Source organism: Theropithecus gelada, chromosome 8, assembly GCF_003255815.1.
Source record: "Theropithecus gelada isolate Dixy chromosome 8, Tgel_1.0, whole genome shotgun sequence".
In the NCBI taxonomy this organism is placed as follows: Eukaryota; Metazoa; Chordata; class Mammalia; order Primates; family Cercopithecidae; genus Theropithecus; species Theropithecus gelada.
This window is the reverse complement of record NC_037676.1, coordinates 69,200,338-69,218,975: the sequence shown is the minus strand read 5'-3', so window position 1 is coordinate 69,218,975 and position 18,638 is coordinate 69,200,338. Positions and strand designations below refer to the sequence as shown.

Sequence of the window (18,638 nt, the reverse complement as noted above, 5' to 3'; positions counted from 1 at the left end):
TGTGTACTGGATTTTGTATTCGTTTCTTAGATTTCCAGTTTCTAAAGGAGAGATTGGCCAGGCGCTGTGGCTCATGCCTGTAATCCCAGCACTTTGAGAAGCCAAGGCGAGAGGATTGCTTGAGGCCAGGAGTTGGAGACCAACATAGTGAGACCCGCATCTCTACAAAACATTTTAAAAATTAGGGCATGGTGGTGAGCACTTAGCTACTCAAGACTGAGGTGGGAGAATCTCTTGAGGATTCTAGAAGATGGAAGCTGCTGTGAGCCATGACTGCACTACTACACTCCAGGCTGAGCAATAGAGGGAGACCCTGTCTCAAAAAAAAAACCAACCAACCAAAAAACAAAAAAAATGGCCGGGCGCGGTGGCTCACGCCTGTAATCCCAGCATTTTGGGAGGCCGAGGCAGGCAGATCACGAGGTCAGGAGATCGAGACCATCCTGGCTAACACGGTGAAACCCCGTCTCTACTAAAAATACAACAAAACTAGCCGGGCGTGGTGGAGGGCACCTGTAGTCCCAGCAACTCCGGAGGCTGAGGCAGGAGAATGGCGTGAACCCGGGAGGCGGAGCTTGTAGTGAGCCGATATTGTGCCACTGCACTCCAGCCTGGGTGACAAAGCGAGACTCCGTCTCAAAACAAAACAAAACAAAAGCCAAAAAAATTAAGGAGAGATGACCTATATTTAAATAATTCAATTGTTTAATCATATGCTTTCACGTGTATTCTTTCTGGCAACAAGATCATAAATCTTTCTCCTCCAGCATTAAACCCAGTGCTTTGCAGCCAGGATTCTATAATACAATGATTGAGAAAAACAGGAGTAATAAGACATGGAAATCAATAGCAAATTATAACATGTTCATAAACAAGGTAGGTAACTGCTTTACGAATGCTATATATATGTGTTTTTTTTGTTTGTTTTGAGACGGAGTCTCACCCAGGCTAGAGTGCAGTGGCGCGATCCTGGCTCACTGCAACCTCCGCTGCCTGGGTTCAAGCGATTTCTCGTGCCTCAGCCTCCCGGGTAGCTGGGACTACAGGCACGCGTCACCACACTCGGCCAATTTTTTTGTAGAGATGGGGGTTTCGCCATGTTGGACAGGCTGGTCTCGAACTCCCGACCTCGGGTGATCCTCCCGCCTAGGCCTCCCAAAGGGCTGGGATTACAGGCTTGAGCCGCCGCGCCCGGCCTTTTGCTCGTTTGCATCCACTGCAAACTGCATTAATCATTGACAAGCTCTAGCAGAGGTACTCCTGAGCCTGGAAAGCCCCTGCGGGAAGTCACAAAGCCCCCACATAAACTTGCTGTGTGGCACACAGCGTCGCCGCACCGCGCAACTAGGGAAGAGGGCTAAGGTGCAGGTCTCATCTCCCCTCCGCCCCCTTCCCAGAGCCCCGGCACTTACCCACTCTTTTCACCCGGGGAGGGGCGGGGCCGCGTACCGGAAGAGGCGGGGCCATCGGCGTGCCTAAGAGCTGCCCTCCGATGTCGCTCTTCCTTTCCCGTGCGACCGGCGAGGGAGGAAGAAGCGCGAAGAACCGTCTGTCATGCTGGTGTGGTGGCGGCGGCGGAGCCTGCGGGCCCGTAGCTGTGCTCTGCGAGGTGAGAGTGATCGCGGTCTTAGGTCCTCCTCCTCTATGTGCCGGGTTCCTCCGCCATGTGGGTGCCGAGCGCGGCCCCTGTCCCTTTCCCTGGCGCAGCGGAGCGGGCGGCTGCTGCGTAGGCCAAAAGGCTACGCTCCCGGCACCCCCAAGGCCCACGAGCTTTCCCCACAAGCCATCTGCGCAGTCGCGTTTTGTCAGTAACCACCTGGGTGGCTTAGCTGACCTTTATCCGTCAACACCGGTTCACTGTCCTCTGCTCTGAAACTGGTGAAGGGCCTTCTGACTTAAGGAGGTGCCTGCAAGGGACCGCCGCGGGGCTTCGTGCTCCACCCGGCCTTGGCCAGATCTCTCTTGTGTCCCCATCTAAGTTGTGCGTGCGGCCTTGGCGGTTTCAGGCTCTTAGTAGGCAACTTGTTTTCCTTAAAAGGGAACATTTTATAAATAGGAAGGTGATTATCCGTTAGTTGTCAGGATGACCCTTACTGGACCGTACTTTGTGAGTGGCTTTGAAATTGTAATAAGCGCAGTTTACTGAGTCATAACTAGTCTGGACCCATTCGTAGAACTAGTCGGTATTTGTTCCTGGACCTTCCTTCGTAATACGCTCTAAAGTCAAGACATGGAGGTCGGAGAACAACACGTGCAAGTATGGAAGTCCCTTAGGCTAAATGCCTGCTACACACGGAGATGCTTGTATTTACATAGAGATGTGTATTTCTGGACATAATACAGAAGAAACCGGTCAGCAGCTGGGAGGCTGGAGAAACCTGTTAGCTATTCAGACACTTTTTTTTTGTTGTTGTTGTTGAGCCAGAGTCTGTTCTGTCGCCCAGGCTGGAGTGCAGTGGCTGGATCTTGGCTCCCTGAATCCTCCACCTTCAGGGTTCAAGCAGTTTTCTGCCTCAGCCTCCCGAGTAGCTGGGATTACAGGTGCCTGCCACCACGCCCGGCTAATTTTTATATTTCTAGTAGAGACGGGGTTTCACCATCTTGGCCAGGCTGGTCTTGAACTCCTGACCTCGTGATCCACCCGGCTAAGCCTCCCAAAGTGCTGGGATTACAGGCATGAACCACCGCGCCCGGCCATAGAAACAAATTTTAAAATTTCGTCAGTGAGACTTGGTATAGGTAGTTTTTTTTTTCTTCAAATTTGAAATGCATTGCTTCGTGCGAAATAATCGTTAATTGTCAAGAGGACGAATGTCATGGCTTATACTTGAAATATTTTTGGTATTCTTATTTTTTTTTTTTTTTTTGAGACGGAGTCTTGCTCTGTTGCCCAGGCTGGAGTGCAGTGGCGCAATCTCGGCTCACTGCAAGCTCCGCCTCCCAGGTTCACGCCATTCTCCTGCCTCAGCCTCCCGAGTAGCTGGGACTACAGGCGCCCGCCGCTGCGCCCGGCTAATTTTTTCTATTTTTAGTAGAGACGGGGTTTCACCATGGTCTCGATCTCCTGACCTTGTGATCCACCCGCCTCGGCCTCCCAAAGTGCTGGGATTACAGGCGTGAGCCACCGCGCCCGGCCAGTTATTCTTATTTTTGAGGCTTCAGTAGCTTGAATTCAGTTTTCACTGGTAAGTGCTGGGACTTCTAAAAATTTCCAAACGAAATAATTGATAAAATTGGTAGTCTAGGAAAGTTCTGAAGCATAATACAAAAGAATCCACCGATACATTTGAGAACTATGATATTACCAACACTAGAGTATCTGTTGTTTACATTCCCCTGCTTCCTATTCATAGGTACCCACCATTTGGAATTTTGTGCCCATCAGTCTTTTGGTTTTTGTGGGGGAGGGGGTGGTGTGGATAGCTTTGGGTTTTTTTGTTGCTTTTTTGAGATGGAGTCTCGCTCCCGTCCGTGCAGGCTGGAGTGCAGTGGCACGATTCTCCTTCCTCAGCCTCCCGAGTAGCTGGGATTACAGGCACCCACCCTCACGCCCGGTTTATTTTTGTATTTTTAGTGGAGACGGGGTTTTGCTGTCTAGAACTCCTGACCTCAGGTGATCCACCCACCCCAGCCCCCACAAAGTGCTAGGATTACAGGCGTGAGAAACCGTGTCTGGCCCATTTTTTAGGCTTTGTAAAGACAGGATTATGCATGTTGTCTGCAGTTCCTGTGAATCATAATATTAAAATGAAACATTTTTGTTTCAGTTAATTTTTTTAATTACTCAAAACCAGTAATTTATATTCCTAATATTGATTGTGTGAAATATTTTCAGCATTTCAGCACATGAAAATGATTGTTTTGCAAGGTCCAACCTTGTATGTCTTAATAAATCATTTCCTGTTGCTGCCTGGCTCAATGATGTATTCTCCTGCAGTGCTGTATGACATGATTTTTTACCCCAGTCCATGTTCTTTGCAGTGTTTTGTTAACTTGGGACTTAATTTTACAGGCAGGCATGTGTCCAGTAAAAATGCCAACGTAGGTATCCCTGCTCCAAAACTGCTAGGTTTGCTGTTTTAATGTTTTTAGGTGAAGGTCTTCACGCCAGTTTTTATACATCTAACCTGGCTCATAGCTCATCCTCGTCGAGCTGTGAGACAGAAAAGCAATGGCTGTGTACTCACTATGACCATTGTGTCTTAAAGTCAAAACTGTCACAGTGAAGGATATCATAAAATGTTTCTGCCATTTTCCTGCCAGTGCTAATGGCTCCTGTTTCCAGTTTGGAATAAGCTAATTTGTGGAATTATTAGGTGGTAATCAGACAAACATACTCAGTTACAGAGGTTTGGGTTTGTCAGTATTGACTATCAAAAAAGCAGAAACAGGTACTAGAATAATAGTACTTTTTTATTAAAAAGTGGGTTGGGAGTCTGAAAGGTAGATTGCAAGTACAGTTCCTAAAGGAATGAGATTCTCTTCTTGGACCATTCCTACATATAAGATGCCAAACAAAATGCAAATAAAAATGGGAATTCGAAATGTAATATTTAATTTCCAGGTGCAAGAAAGCCTTTGCGGTGAAAGTGTATGAAGGTCATCATGACAGATGTTTTCCAAAAACTTGTAGAAGGCTGTGAAAAAACTACTAGGATCACACGTCATGTATTGAGGTACCTAAATTTAATTAATGTTAGTTATGTGATGTATTCTTGACAGATAGGTTTAATAGCTGGCACAGTGATGACTTAAATTACTTTTTGCCGTTTACCCAGCTGAGGGTGTCTTTGAAGAAATAATTTTAAGACTGAGATGCCAGTAATGTACATTGATTAATTACTGACATGTATGTAAGGCAATAATTTAATTAAGGGTGAATATTCTTTCTTTTTAGCATATAGGTTGCTGTAGATGAATGTTCTTTGCTGTCATGTTTAAAAATACTTCTGCTTCATTGCCTCAAGTAAGTGATTTGTCAAGCAACTCTATCTGCTGATAGTTCAGAAAGTATCTGATAAACTTCAAAGGGTGGGGGCCAATTCTTGTTGAAGTTGCTTTTGCATGTGGGGTATTCTCAACATTTAAGTTTTTGAGGAACGACTTGTGAATATTGAGGTTATATGAGAACTTTGAGTATGGAATGATTTTCACTGTTGGTTTCTGACTTTTTTGGAGGTGTGGCATGCAACATTTTGGAAGGAAAATTGAAGACTTGTTCAAGAAAACACGAACAGAAGCAAATGATGAAAATGATCATTTTACTTGATGTTGATAACATCACAATAAATTATGGAGAAAAATACATATTTGGCTAACTGTTTTAATTGCTGAACAATAAAGTGTTTTCTTTTAAATCAATTCTAAATAGCTCCATTCTCATAGTCACTAGTCAGACCTGTTTTGAACATATTCGAAAGATTATATAATCTTGTGAATAATTAGATTATTTATGGGTGGTGATTCTCATTGAGGCCAACAGCTGGGGAGACATGTACCTCTAGGTTCCCTGTCTGGCTCCCCCTTCAGAGTTTGCTGTTGTACCAGATGGTTGGAATCTTAAAGCTCTTTAATGCCAAATAGCAGTCAAATTCCCCCTTACAGATAAAGGTTTCACCTTTTTTATTCAGTTTGCTTTCATCTTTGTGAACAAAAAAGTCATCCTAATACTAGTACATGTAATAACTAAGCAATATGCTATGTTAAGAGAAATGACTGGGCAGGCCAATCTGTCTAGGACTAAATTGGCAAGAATTCTAAAGCTGAATTTATATCTGGGGGAAGGCTTAGAGCTAAATCTTTTCTCCTGTTGAGTACTAGCTTATAAATTCCTTTCACCAAGGTTATAGTTTTTATATGATAAATAGTATAAAACCTGTATAGCAACATCTTAGTCACTTCCCTCAGTATAGACTTGGGGGGTACGAGTGCAGTTCTGTTGCATAGGTATATGAAGTAGTTTGGAGTCTGAGCTTTTTGTGCAGCCATTACCTGAATGGTGTACATTTCACCCATTAATTTTTCATCCCGCACCCTACCCCCTTCTAATTCTCCAATAACCTTTAAAATACCATTGGCATCATATTTAATATTAATGAATTACCTCCCATAATTGTTTGTTTCTGAATGTACACTTCTACTCTTTAGGCACTGAAATAAAAGACTAGTAAATGCAGCCTTTGTAATGAGAAACTTAAACATTTAAATTTTTTTGTGGTGAAGTAACTATCTTTGAGACAGGTTGGGTTTTTTGAGCTGGAGAGATTAAGGTGGCAGTGAGTTATGATTGCATCAGTACGCTACAGTTTGGGTGACAGCTACATATAAATATGTATATATAAATATAGGTAAGTAAATAAAAGCCATCTTTGTGCCATGCATGTGGCTCACTCCTGTAATCCCAACACTTTGGGAAGCTGAGGTACTGAGATGGGAGGATAACTTGAGACCAGCCTGAGAAACATGGCGAAATCCCATCTCTACAAAAAAACACAAAAGTTAGCCCAGGGTGGTAGCATGTCCCTGTAGTCCCAGCTACTCGGAGGGCTAAGGTGGGAGAATTGCTTGCAAGGTCAAGGCTGCAGGGAGCTGAGATGGCGCCACTGCCCTCCAAACTGGGTGAGAGCCCCTGTCTCAAAAAAAAATTTAAAAAAAAACTGTTTTTAAACTTTCCAATTGTAAAAGGATCCTAGTTTTATAAAATAGGAATGTGTTTTGCCTTCACCCCATAGAGAGCCAGACATGTTTGAAATGTAGTATTTGAGAAGCACAAAATAAACGTCTTAACATTCTAGAACTGTAATATGTAAATATTTTGCTGAAGACTACCTTTGTCACCAGGTGTGTTGGCTCATACCTGTAATCCCAGCACTTTGGGAGGCCAAGGCAGGCAGATCACCTGAGGTCAGGAGTTCGAGACCAGCCTGGCCAACATGGTGAAACCCTGTCTCTACTAAAAATACAAAAATTAGCCGGTCATGGTGGAGTGCACCTGTAATCCCAGCTACTTGGGAGACTGAGGCAGGAGAATCTCTCGAACCTGGGAGGTGGAGGTTGCAGTGAGCCAAGATCGTGCCACTGCACTCCAGCCTGGGTGACAGAGCAAGACCCCGTCTCAACAAAAATACTACCTTTGGCTTCTGAAAACCAATACTGTTTTCTCCCTGCTACTAGTAGGTATTCAATAATACTGAACAACTTCCTCTGGGTCCTGTGGAGAATGAGAGGTCCAGCTGTATAGTTAAGCATCTCTGTTAAGGGACCAATTTTGAAAGAATTGATGCATGGTAGCATCTTGGTTGATAAAGTGACAATTTGGTAATGACATTTTGCTTTTCTGTGAATAGAACTGATCTTTTATTAAAGTTATGGAAACTGAACTAAAAAGGATTTATAAATTTTACAAGGTAGATTTGTTTTCTCATGATGCCCCTATCTTCACAGCAGATATCTTCCCTCCAAAAATGAGGACTAGATTTGCAAGTTGGTTTCTTTGCCTTTTGGAACCTTTCTTGTAACCAGTTAGGGTTAGAGAGCCACTTTATAAGTTATTGGCTCCTTGATTCCGTGTAAAGTATTTTTTCATTTAACCTGGCATATACATGAAAACTTCCAAGGCTTTTCCTGATTCCATATTTAGGGCTTCTAAAACAGTAGTATGTAATGGACATGCCAGTAATAAAGCATGAAAACGCCTTACATTTGAAACTTGGGGTTATATAAAATATTTAGTCATGAGTTTAGCAAGTTCACTAGTGAAGAAAAATGTTTTAATTTGTAGGTAAAGAGTTATTGCCATCTTGTGACAGTAGAGTGAACTACATAAAGGTTGACATTTTACACACTGCTTAAATTGCAACATTCTTTATATTTTTATCTGTTCACCACTGGTATTCTGGGCTAACCAGTTTTTCTTTATAGTATTCTTGACAACTTTATCACTATTGTCCACATTGTTCTAAGTTTTAAAATTCTGTTGGTTTTAGAGGTTTGGATTAGTATTTATCACATTAGCAATTAGTTTTGAGGGGACTATATTTTATATTTTTAAAAATAGTATTGTAATATATTCCTGTACAAAGTATTATCAAAGCATTACTTCAAAGTCACTCTCAAAATACTCACACTTTTTCTCCACTGCTTAAGTAGGAATGAACAAAAATTCCTCAAATTGTTTATTCATCACTAGAGAAAATAGTTGTCCCAGGTCCATATGTGGCAATAAATTGTTCCAGCTGTTGTTGGCACTGAGTTAGATAGAGATCCCTTTGCTCTAAGTATTCTTCATTATACAGTTCAAATGGAAATACTGCATTCGGAGCAACACAAAATGCAGTGGCCCCTAAATGAAGAAGATAATAGAGTGTAAATGACAAATACTGCTTAAGATGACAAATATGAAATCACATTTTCAACCAAAATATTTTATTGGAATCTTAAAAATTAAGCCCAAGCCCATGTGGTTCTGTGAGAAATAAAAGTTAAAAAATTAAGTTTTGACCTATTCAGAAGAGTATTTCAATAACCATTATTGAAATCTGACTCTTGTTTTCTGAAACCCAGAAAGCCGGTTCAGTAAATGCACAAACATTGGTACCAGGGCCAATGGAAGAAGTATGTTGATGTTTATAAAGTTTAGAACTAGAAATTTGTCTTCTACTGAAATAGTCATTATAGTTTTGAAGCTGACTACTGATGTGAGGACGTGACAGGAGTAGGGAGAAAAGGTACTGGAAAGCAGGGAAACACTAATTTATTTGATTAAGTGGATGATCAAAGATAAAGACATTGTAGTACATTTCTCAGTTGTTTAACCCATTTACATAAAGGCAGACACATAAATCTATGGAAGGGTTTCAAGACCATTCTACGGGAAAGGACAGACTCACTTTGGATTTGGCAATGATTTCCTGAATGTGACATCAAAAGTACAGGCACCAAAAGAAAATATACATAAATGGGACCACATCAAAATTTAAAACTGCATAAAACAATACAACCAACAGTGAAAAGACAACCCATGGAATGGGAGAAAATACTTGCAAATCATATCTCTGATAAAGGGGTCTATAAATCCACAGTAAGAAAATAATCATTAAAAAATAGGCAGAGAACTAGTCATTTCTCTAAAGAAAAACGACCAATAAGCACACGAGAAAGATGTTCAACATCACTAATCATTAGGAAAATACAAATCAAAACTACGATGAGCTACCACCTCACACCCATAAGGATTTATTATAAAAATAAAAAACAGAAAATGACAGGTGTTGGAGAGGATGTGGGGAAATTAGAAGCTTTGTGCACTGTTGGGAATGGAAAATGGTGCACCCACTGTGGAAAACAGGATGGCGGCATCAGAAAGAATAAACAATTACTGTATGATACAGCAATTTCACTTCTGGGTATATACCCAAAAGAATTGAAAGCAGGGTCTTAAAGAGATATTAGCACACCCATGTTCATAGCAGTGTAATTCACAATAGCCAAAGGTGGAAGCAACAGAAATGTCCATTGACAGGTGAATGGATAAACAAAACATTGTATTTACATACAATAGGATATTATTCAGCCTTAAAAAGGAAGGAAATTCTAATACATGTACAATATGGATGAACCTTGAGAACATTATGCTAAGTGAAATAAGCCGGTCATGAAAGGACAAATGTATGATTCCACTTATATGAGGTACCTAGAATAGTCAAATTCATAGAGGCAGTAGAGTGATGGTTCCCAGGAGGAGTAGAGGAGGAAATGAGGAGTTATTGTTTAATGGGTACGCAGTTTCAGTTTGGGAAGATGAAAAAGCTCTGGAGACGAACAGTGGTGATGGTTGTACAACAGTGTGAATGTGAATGTACTTAACACACTGAACTGAACATTTTAAAATAGTTAAAATAAGTAGATTTTATGTATATTTTACTTCAATTTAAAAATTGACCATGAGGAGATAAGCTCTTCTCCTTTATTCATTAATTCATTGAACAAGTACTTAATGTGACAGGCCAAGAGTACAGTCTAGCAACTGTGCCAGGCAGTGCCCACCTTCCTAGAGCCTCATAAGAACAGCCTCAGACTTCTGACTGCTTCCTTTCCTACCTGACCTTCTCTGAAAGCTTACTATCCCTTAAGAACACTGCTTTCCTTGTGCCTCTCCAAAATGAAGCTATTTTTTCCCAAACATCCCATATACACAGTGTCACAAGACACAGTCAGAACCTAGCTTGCTGCCCCTCTGCTGCCTCCAGACCATTCTTGCCCATGCTTCCCTTTTGGTAAAAATCCTTTCTTCTTTGATGTTCAGTGCCACCTGGTTTTACTGTCCTTCTCCTTCTATAGTCAACCAGCAGCTCTCAGCACTTTGCTCAAAATCTTTCTTTCTTCCCTAATACCTGACATTCAGTGATTTTCATGTAGATGACCCATTTAACTCCCTTGCGATGTCCCACCTTTCCCTTCCGCCTCAGCCATACATCCCACAGTCACAGGAAACTAATATCACCAGAAACTTACTTCAAAACCTTGAGTTCCCACTCACTTCAAAACCACAACCCACTCCCCTACTCTACCTCCTATGCTTCCAGTTCACTTGCTCAAATGTTTCAGGTCTACTTCAGAGACCTCCAATCTGCTTCCTCTAATTCACTTTCTTCGTTAACCAGCTTAAAAGTCCCTCCCTTTAAAAGTCCCCCCACTCCTTTGCCCCTCAGCACCACTCTGCCACACTCACTTATCAAAACCTCAACTCTGCACGAACCCAACCATTCACCTTGTGCTGGCACGAAGGCTGCTAGGCAGAAAATCACACAACTGGCATTTCTTCTTTTCTCTTTAAGTGAATCACAGTAACTCTAAACGATCACCTGCCTGGCAAGCCTGCTGAGTTTCCCTCGGACACTTCTCTTGTAGCCCCAACAATGACTATTATATTCCATTCTTTGCTCCTCAAACCTTTCATTTTCAGCTGATAACATCAAGTAAAGTATATGGCCAAACTTACAAACCTACCTGGTTCTGTATCTGTTTTCTTCCCATCTGTAAAATGAATAAGTGACCCATTTATCAGAGGCCAATACATGTACCCTGGATCCTATCCCCTCTCACCCTTTTTGTAGTTCACTCGTTGATCTTCCTGTCTTTCTGTAGTGTTATTAGTTTACTCTCTACTGCACATCCTACGATTTTATACCTTCTATCTTAAAAAAAAAGTTCCTTCCTGAACAACACATCCTTCTCCAGTGATTCCCTCATTTTTTTCCTCATCTTCATAGTTTGTCTATGTGTGCTGTCTCTGTAGCCTCATCTCCATTCCCATGCCACTGAAATAGCTCTGATCATGGCTACCTACAACCTTTAGGTTACCAAACTGAATCTCACTCAAACTCTCAGTAGCATGTGATTCAGTTGACCACTCTGCCGCTTTCTGGAAAAACTCTCATTTCTTAGAAAATCACACAACACTTGATTTTCTTTCTATATTCTAGCTACTGCTCCTAAGCCTCCTTTGTTAGTTCCTCCTCCACAACCCCGTATAAATCTTCAAGGGCAGTCCTGGGGTTCCCACTAGTCTCTATTTAGGCGATTTCATCCATTCCTTGGCTCTGAGTACCATCTCTATGCTGGTGATTCCTAAATTATATTCCTAGGTTAGAACTTTTCTCTAAGCTCCAGATTCTTTTATCTCTCTATTGATATATCTGTAGGATATCTCCTTTAAAAAAAAAACAAAAAAAGCTATATATATACTCTTTTCCTCCACTGCTTAAGTAGGAATGAACAAAAATTCATATATATAACTTTTTTTTTTTTTTTTTTTGAGATGGAGTCTTGCTTTGTCACCTAGGCTGGAGTGCAGTGGCATGATCTTGGCTCACTGCAACCTCTGCCTCCCGGGTTCAAGCAATTCTCCTGCCTCAGGCTCCCGAGTAGTTGGGATTACAGACACATGCCACCACGCCCAGCTACTTGTCTTTTTAGTAGAGACAGGGTTTCACCATGTTGGCCAGGCTGGTCTTGAACTCCTGACCTTGTGATCCGCCCCCCTCGGCCTCCCAAAGTGCTGGCGTGAGCCACCGCTCCTGGCCATTTATTATTTTTTTTTAATTAGGGTCTTGTTATGTTGCCCAGGCTGGTTTCAAACTCTTGGGCTCAAGCAATCCTTTCGCTTTGGCCTCCCAAAGTGCTGGGATTACAGATATGAGCCACTGTGCTCAGACTATAGAATATCTCAAAGTTATATCTATAATTTGATTTTTCTCCCAGCTCTTTTTCTTTTTCTCCCCAGATTTGGTAATTGGCATGATTATCCACCCAGCTGCTCAAGGCAGAAACATGGGAGTTTTCCTTAATTACTCCCTCTCCTCCTTTCCCCTACCCCCAACTCTTAAATCTAGTTCATGAGCACGACCTATTGGTTTTTGCATCTAATGTGTATCTCTAATTCACTAATTTCTTTCCATTTCTACTGACTCTACCTAGTCGAATCTCTCATTATCAACTAACTGGACTACAACAACTAGTCTCCCACTTTCTGCTCTTAACCATTCTCCATACCATTCTCCATACCTCCAACCCATTCTCCATACCAACTCCAAACATGGTATTTCAAAAATATAATTGATCACATTAGTTCTCTGTTCCTCATTGCACTTGGATTACAATCCCAATTTTCTACCATGGTCTGTCTGGTCTTACTTTCCTCTCTAACCTCAACTACGATGCTTACTCTGCTTACTATGTTTTAGCCACCCTGGACCTCTTTCAGTATTTTGAAAACACCTGCATATGTGGTTCCCCTCTAACTTGACTTCTCATTCTTCAGCTATTTGCTTAAATAAATATCACTTCCTTAGAGAGGTCTCCCTAAAATCCAAAGTAAGTCCCTTCCATTGTTCTTTCTCATAACATCCTGTTGATTTTCTTCATAGCATCTATCTCAATTTGTATTATATATTCATTAATGGCTTTACTTTTTTTTTTTTTTTTTTTTTTTTTGAGACAGGGTCTCACCCTGTTGCCCAGGCTAAAGTGCAGTGGCATGATCATGGCTCATTGCAGCCTTGACCTCCTGGGCTCAAGCCATCCTCCCACCTCAGCTTACCGAGTAGCTAGGACTACAGGTATACACCATCACACTCAGCTATTTAAAAAAATTTTTTTTGTACAGATGGGAGGTCTCATTATGTTGCCCAAGCTGGTCTCGAACTCCTGGGATCAAGTGATTCTCTTGCCTTGGCCTCTCAAAGTGCTGGGATTACAGGCATGAGCCATGATGCCCCGCCATGTGTTTACTCTTTTTTTTCTTTTTTCTTTTTTGAGACAGTCTCTTGCTCTGTCGCCCAGGCTCACTGCAACCTCCGCCTACCAGGTTCAAGCAATTCTCCTTCCTCAGCCTCCCAAGTAGTTGGGACTGTAGGCACACACCACCACACCCGGCTAATTTTTGTATTTTTAGTAGAGACAGGGTTTCATCATGTTGGCCAGGCTGGTCTCGAACTCCTGACCTCAAGTGATCCGCTGCCCCAGCCTCCCAGTGTTGGGATTATAGGTGTGAACCACTGTGCCTGGCTCATGTGTTCACTTTTTAATATCTGTTCTCTCACTAGGCTGTAAGTTCTACTAGGGTAGAGACTGTAACTTTTTTTCACTACTATGTAACTAGTGCCTAGCACCTAGTGATCATTCAATAAATATTTATTGACTCACAGATTGGAAAAAAGATCATGAATATTTAGTTCAAATAGTGATAATTATGAGGCATATTATGAGAACATATAACACACTATAATTTTAATACATCAATCCTCAAATTATAATTAACCTCAAATTACCTTTACAGTTTTACTTTAATATATACAGCCATACCTCAGAGATATTGCAAGTTCAATTCCAGATCAAAAAAGTGGTTCAGTTCCACAAAAAAGTGAATATCACAATAAAGCAAGCCACGTCAATTATTTGTTTTCCCAATGTACATAAAAGTTATATTTACACTATATTGTAGTCTACTAAGTGTGCAATAGCATTATGTCTAAAAACAAGATCCAAACATACTTTAATTTAAAAATGCTTTATTGCTAAAAAAAAAAAATGCCAAAAATCATCCTCTGCCTTCAGGAGTCATAATCTTTTTGCTGGTGGAAGGTCTTGTCTCCATGTAGATGACTGCTAATTGATCAACATCAGCACAGTGTTTGTTGGAGGTTGGGATGGCTGTGACAATGTCTTAAAATGAGACAATAATGAAGTTTGCTGCATTGATTGACTCTTTCATGAAAGATTTCTTTGTAGCATGTGATGATTTTTTTTTTTTTTTGGTCATTTATGTTTTTTATTACACTTTAAGTTCTGGGGTACATGTGCAGAACGTGCAAGTTTGTAACATAGGTATACACGTGCCATGGTGGTTTGCTGCACCCATCAACCCATCACCTATATTAGGTATTCCTCTTAATGCTATCCCTCCTCTGGCTCCCCCCACCAACAGGCCTCGGTGCGTGATGTTTTCCCTCCCTGTGTCCATGTGTTCTCATTATTCAACTCCCACTTATGAGTGAGAGCACGCGGTGTTTGGTTTTCTGTTCTTGTGTTAGTTTGCTGAGAATGATCATTTCCAGCTTCATCTATGTCCCTGCAAAGTAGATGTACTCATTCTTTTTTATGGCTGCATAGTATTCCATGATGTATATGTGCCACATTTTTCTTATCCAGTCTATCATTGATGGCCTTTAGGGTGATGCTGTTTGCTAGCATATTTACCCACAGTGGAACTTCTTTCAAAATTGCAGGCAATCCTCTCAAACACTGCCACTGCTTTATCAACTAAGTTTATGGACTATTCTAAATCCTTTGTTGTCATTTCAACAGTGTTCACAGAATCTTCCCCAGGAATAGATTCCATCTCAAGAAACCACTTTCTTTACATCCATAAGAAGCAACTTTTCATCCGTTCATGTTTGATCATCAGTCTACAGCAATTAAGTCACATCTTCAGGCTCCACTTCTAATTCTAGTTCTCTTGCTGTTTCCGCCACATTTGCAGTTACTTCCTCTGCTGAAATCTTGAACCCCTTAAAGTCAGCCAGGAGGGCTGGAATCAACTTCTTCCAAACTCCTGTTAATGTAGATACTTTAACCTCCTCCCATAAATCACGAATGTTCTTAATCACATCTAGAATGGCAAATCTTTTCCAGAAGGTTTTCAATGACTTTGCCCAGCTCCATCAGAGGAATCATGGCAGTGATGGACATAACAAGGCTTGAACGTTGAAATTACTTCTTTATCCAGGGGCTGCAGAATACATGTTATCAGGCATAATAACAACATTCATGTCCGTGTACATCTCCATTAGAGCTCTTGGGAGACCAGGTGCATTGTCAATGAGCAGGAATCTTTTGAAGGGAATCCTTTTTTTTTTTTTTTTTCTTGAGATAGAGTCTCGCCCAGTCACCCAGGCTGGAGTGCAATGGTACGATCTTGGCTCACTGCAACCCCTGCCTCCCGGGTTCCAGCAATTCTCTGCCTCAGCCTCCCGAGTAGCTGGGATTACAGGTGCCTGCTAGCACACCCAGCTGATTTTTGTATTTTTAGTAGAGACAGGGTTTCACCATCTTGGCCAGGCTGGTCTTGAACTCCTGACCTTGTGATCCACCTGCCTCGGCCTCCCAAAGTGCTGGGACTACAGGCATGAGCCACTGCATCCGGCCCTGGGAATCCTTTTTTTCTGAGCAGTAGATCTTCACAGTAGGTTTCAAATATCCAATAAACCATGCAGTAAACAGAAGTGCTGTCATCCTGGCCTTGTTGTTGCCTTCCAGAGTACAGGCAGAGCATGATTAGCATTCTTTAATGGCCTTAAAATTTTCAGACTAGTATATGGACATTGGCTTTGACTTAAAGTCAGCAGCTGCATTAGCTCCTAACAAGGGAGTTAGCCTGTCCTTTGAACCGTTGAAGCCAGGCATTGAAGTCTCCTTTCTAGCTATGAAGGTCCTAGATGGCATCTTCTTCTAATAGAAGGCTATTTTGTCTATATGGAAAATCTGTTGTTTAGTGTAGCCACCTTCATCATCATCTTAGCTAGATTTCCTGGGTAACTTGCTGCAGCTTCTCCATCAACACTTGCTGCTTCATGTTGTACTTTTATGTTATAGAGATGGTAGCTTTCCCTCAGCCTCATGAACCAACCTCTGGTAGCTTTTGACTTTTCTTCTGCAGCTGCCTTACCTCTCTGAGCCTTCATAGAATTGAAGAGACTTAGGGCCTTGCTCTGGATTAGGGTTTGGCTTAAGGGAACGTTGTGGTTGGTTTGATCTATTCAGACCACTAAAGCTTTCTCCATATCAGCAGTAAGGCTGTTTTGCTTTCTTATCGTTTGTGTGTTCACTGGAGTAGCACTTTAAATTTCAAGAAGTTTTTTGTTTGTTTGTTTGTTTGTTTTGAGATGGGGTCTCCCTCTGTCACCCAGGTTGCAGTGCAGTGGCATGATCTTGGCTCACTGCAACCTCTGCCTCCTAGCGAGACTCTGTCTAAAAAAAATTGAAAAAAAAATTCAATATACCTACCCAAAATTCATTATGAAAGGAAAAGTAACTAAAGGTGAAAAAAATCTTCACATGGGTTTTTCTCCCTCCCTCCCTCCCAAAATAATAAATGCTGTTTATTTATTTATTTATTGAAACAGTCTTACTCTGTTTCCCAGGCTGGAGTGCAGTGGCACCATTTCAGCTCACTGAAACCTCTGCTTCCTGGGTTCAAGTGATTTTCCTGCCTCAGCCTCCTGAGTAGCTGGGATTATAGGCAGCTGGCAACAGGCCCAGCTAATTTTTGTATTTTTAGTAGAGATGGGAGTTTCACCATGTTGGCCAGGCTTGTCTTGAACTCCTGATCTCAGGTGATCTACCTGCCTCGGACCCCCAAAGTTGTAGGATTACAGACGTGAACCACCACGCTCAGCCTCCCTCAGTAAATACTTCAAGAAAGTCTTGACAAAATAGTCACTGTATTAGTCCATTTTCATACTGCTATAAAGAACTGCCCAAAACTGGATAATTTATAAAGGAAAGAGGTTTAATTGACTCACAGTTCAGCATGGCTGAGGAGGCCTCAGGAAACTTACAATCATGGTGGAAGGTGAAGGGGAAGCAAGACATCTTCTTCACAGGGTGGCAGGAAGGAGAAGTGCCAAGCAAAGGGGAGAGAGCCCCTTATGAAACCATCAGACCTCATGAGAACTCACTCACTATCACAAGAACACCACCCCCATGATTCAGTTACCTTCATTTGGTCTCTCCCTTGACATGTGGGGATTATGGGGATTACAATTCAAGATGAAGTCTGGGTGAGGACACAAAGCCTAACCATATCAGTCCACCCTGACCCCTCCCAAATCTCATGTTCCTTTCACATTTCAAATTCAATCAGTCCCCCAGAGTTTTAATTCATTCTAGCATTAACCCAAAAGTCCAAGTCCAAAGTCTCATCTGAGACAAGGCAAGTCCTTTTCACCTATGAGCTTCTAAAATCCAAAGCAAGTTAGTTACTTCCTAAATACCATAGGAGTACAGGCTGTACACCTAAATACACCTGTTCTAAATAGAAGAAATAGGCCAAAATGAAGGGGCTACAAGCCCCATGCAAGTCCAAAATCCAGTGAGGCAGTCATTTTTTTTTTATTTTTATTTTTTTTTTTTGAGATGGAGTTTTGCTCTTGTTGGCCAAGCTGGTGTGCAATGGCATGATCTCATCTCACTGCAACCTCCATCTCCCGGGTTCAAGCGATTCTCCAGCCTCAGCCTACCAAGTAGCTGGGATTATAGGTGCCTGCCACCATGCCCAGCTAATTTTGTATTTTTAGTAGAGACAGGGTTTCACCATGTTGGCCAGACTGGTCTCCAACTCCTGACCTCAGGTGATCCACATGCCTTGGCCTCCCAGAGTACTGGGACTGCAGGTGTTAGCCACTGTGCCTGGCTAACTTAAAGTTGCAAAATGATCTCCTTTGACTCCATGTGTCACATCCAGGACATGCTGATGTAAGAGAGGGGCTCCCGCTGCTTTCACAGGCTGGTGCTGAGTGTCTGCAGCTTTCCTAGGTAACGGTACAAGCTGTTAGTGAATCCACCATTCTGGGGTCTGGAGGACAGTGGCCCTCTTCTCACGGCTACACTAGGGAGTGCCCAGTGGGGACTCTGTGTGTTGGGGGTCCAACCCCACATTTCCCTTCCTCACTGCCCTAGCAGAGGTTCTCCATGAGGGCTACACCCCTACAGCAAACTTCTGCAGGGACATCCATACATTTCTATACATTGTCTGAAATCTAGGCAGAGGTTCCCAAATCTCAATTCTTGACTTCTGTGCAACTGCCGGCCCAACACCACATGTAAGCCACCAAGGTTTGGGGCTTGCACCCTCTGAAGCAACAGCCTGAGCTATATGTTAGCCCCTTTGAGCCAAGGCTGGGATGCAGGGCACCAAGTCCCAATATTCACAAAGCAGCAAGGCCCTGTGCCTGGCCCACAAAACCATTTTTCCTCCTAGGCCTCTGGGCCTGTGAGGGGAGGGGCTGCTGCAAAGACCTCTGATATGCCCGGGAGACATTTTCCCCATTGTCTTGGTAATTAACATTTGACTTCCCGTT

The 18,638-nt window shown here is 42.3% G+C and overlaps 1 protein-coding gene and 1 non-coding gene across 2 annotated transcripts in view; one reads left to right on the top strand and one right to left on the bottom strand.

Moving 5' to 3' along the window:
• The first annotated feature begins 4,734 nt into the window (after positions 1–4,734).
• Positions 4,735–4,823, top strand: LOC112630874. Its single transcript, XR_003121002.1, has one exon. It is a non-coding gene; the product is annotated as a small nucleolar RNA SNORD87 (small nucleolar RNA).
• Positions 4,824–7,918: 3,095 nt separating this feature from the next.
• The window catches only part of MCMDC2 (minichromosome maintenance domain containing 2), a 52,455-nt gene continuing 41,735 nt past the window's right edge, over positions 7,919–18,638 (bottom strand). Inside the window, exon 15 of the mRNA XM_025394570.1 lies at positions 7,919–8,341. Coding sequence (XP_025250355.1) covers positions 8,175–8,341 — 167 coding nt within the window. The 3' untranslated portion in view covers positions 7,919–8,174. The remainder of the gene's footprint in view (positions 8,342–18,638) is intronic.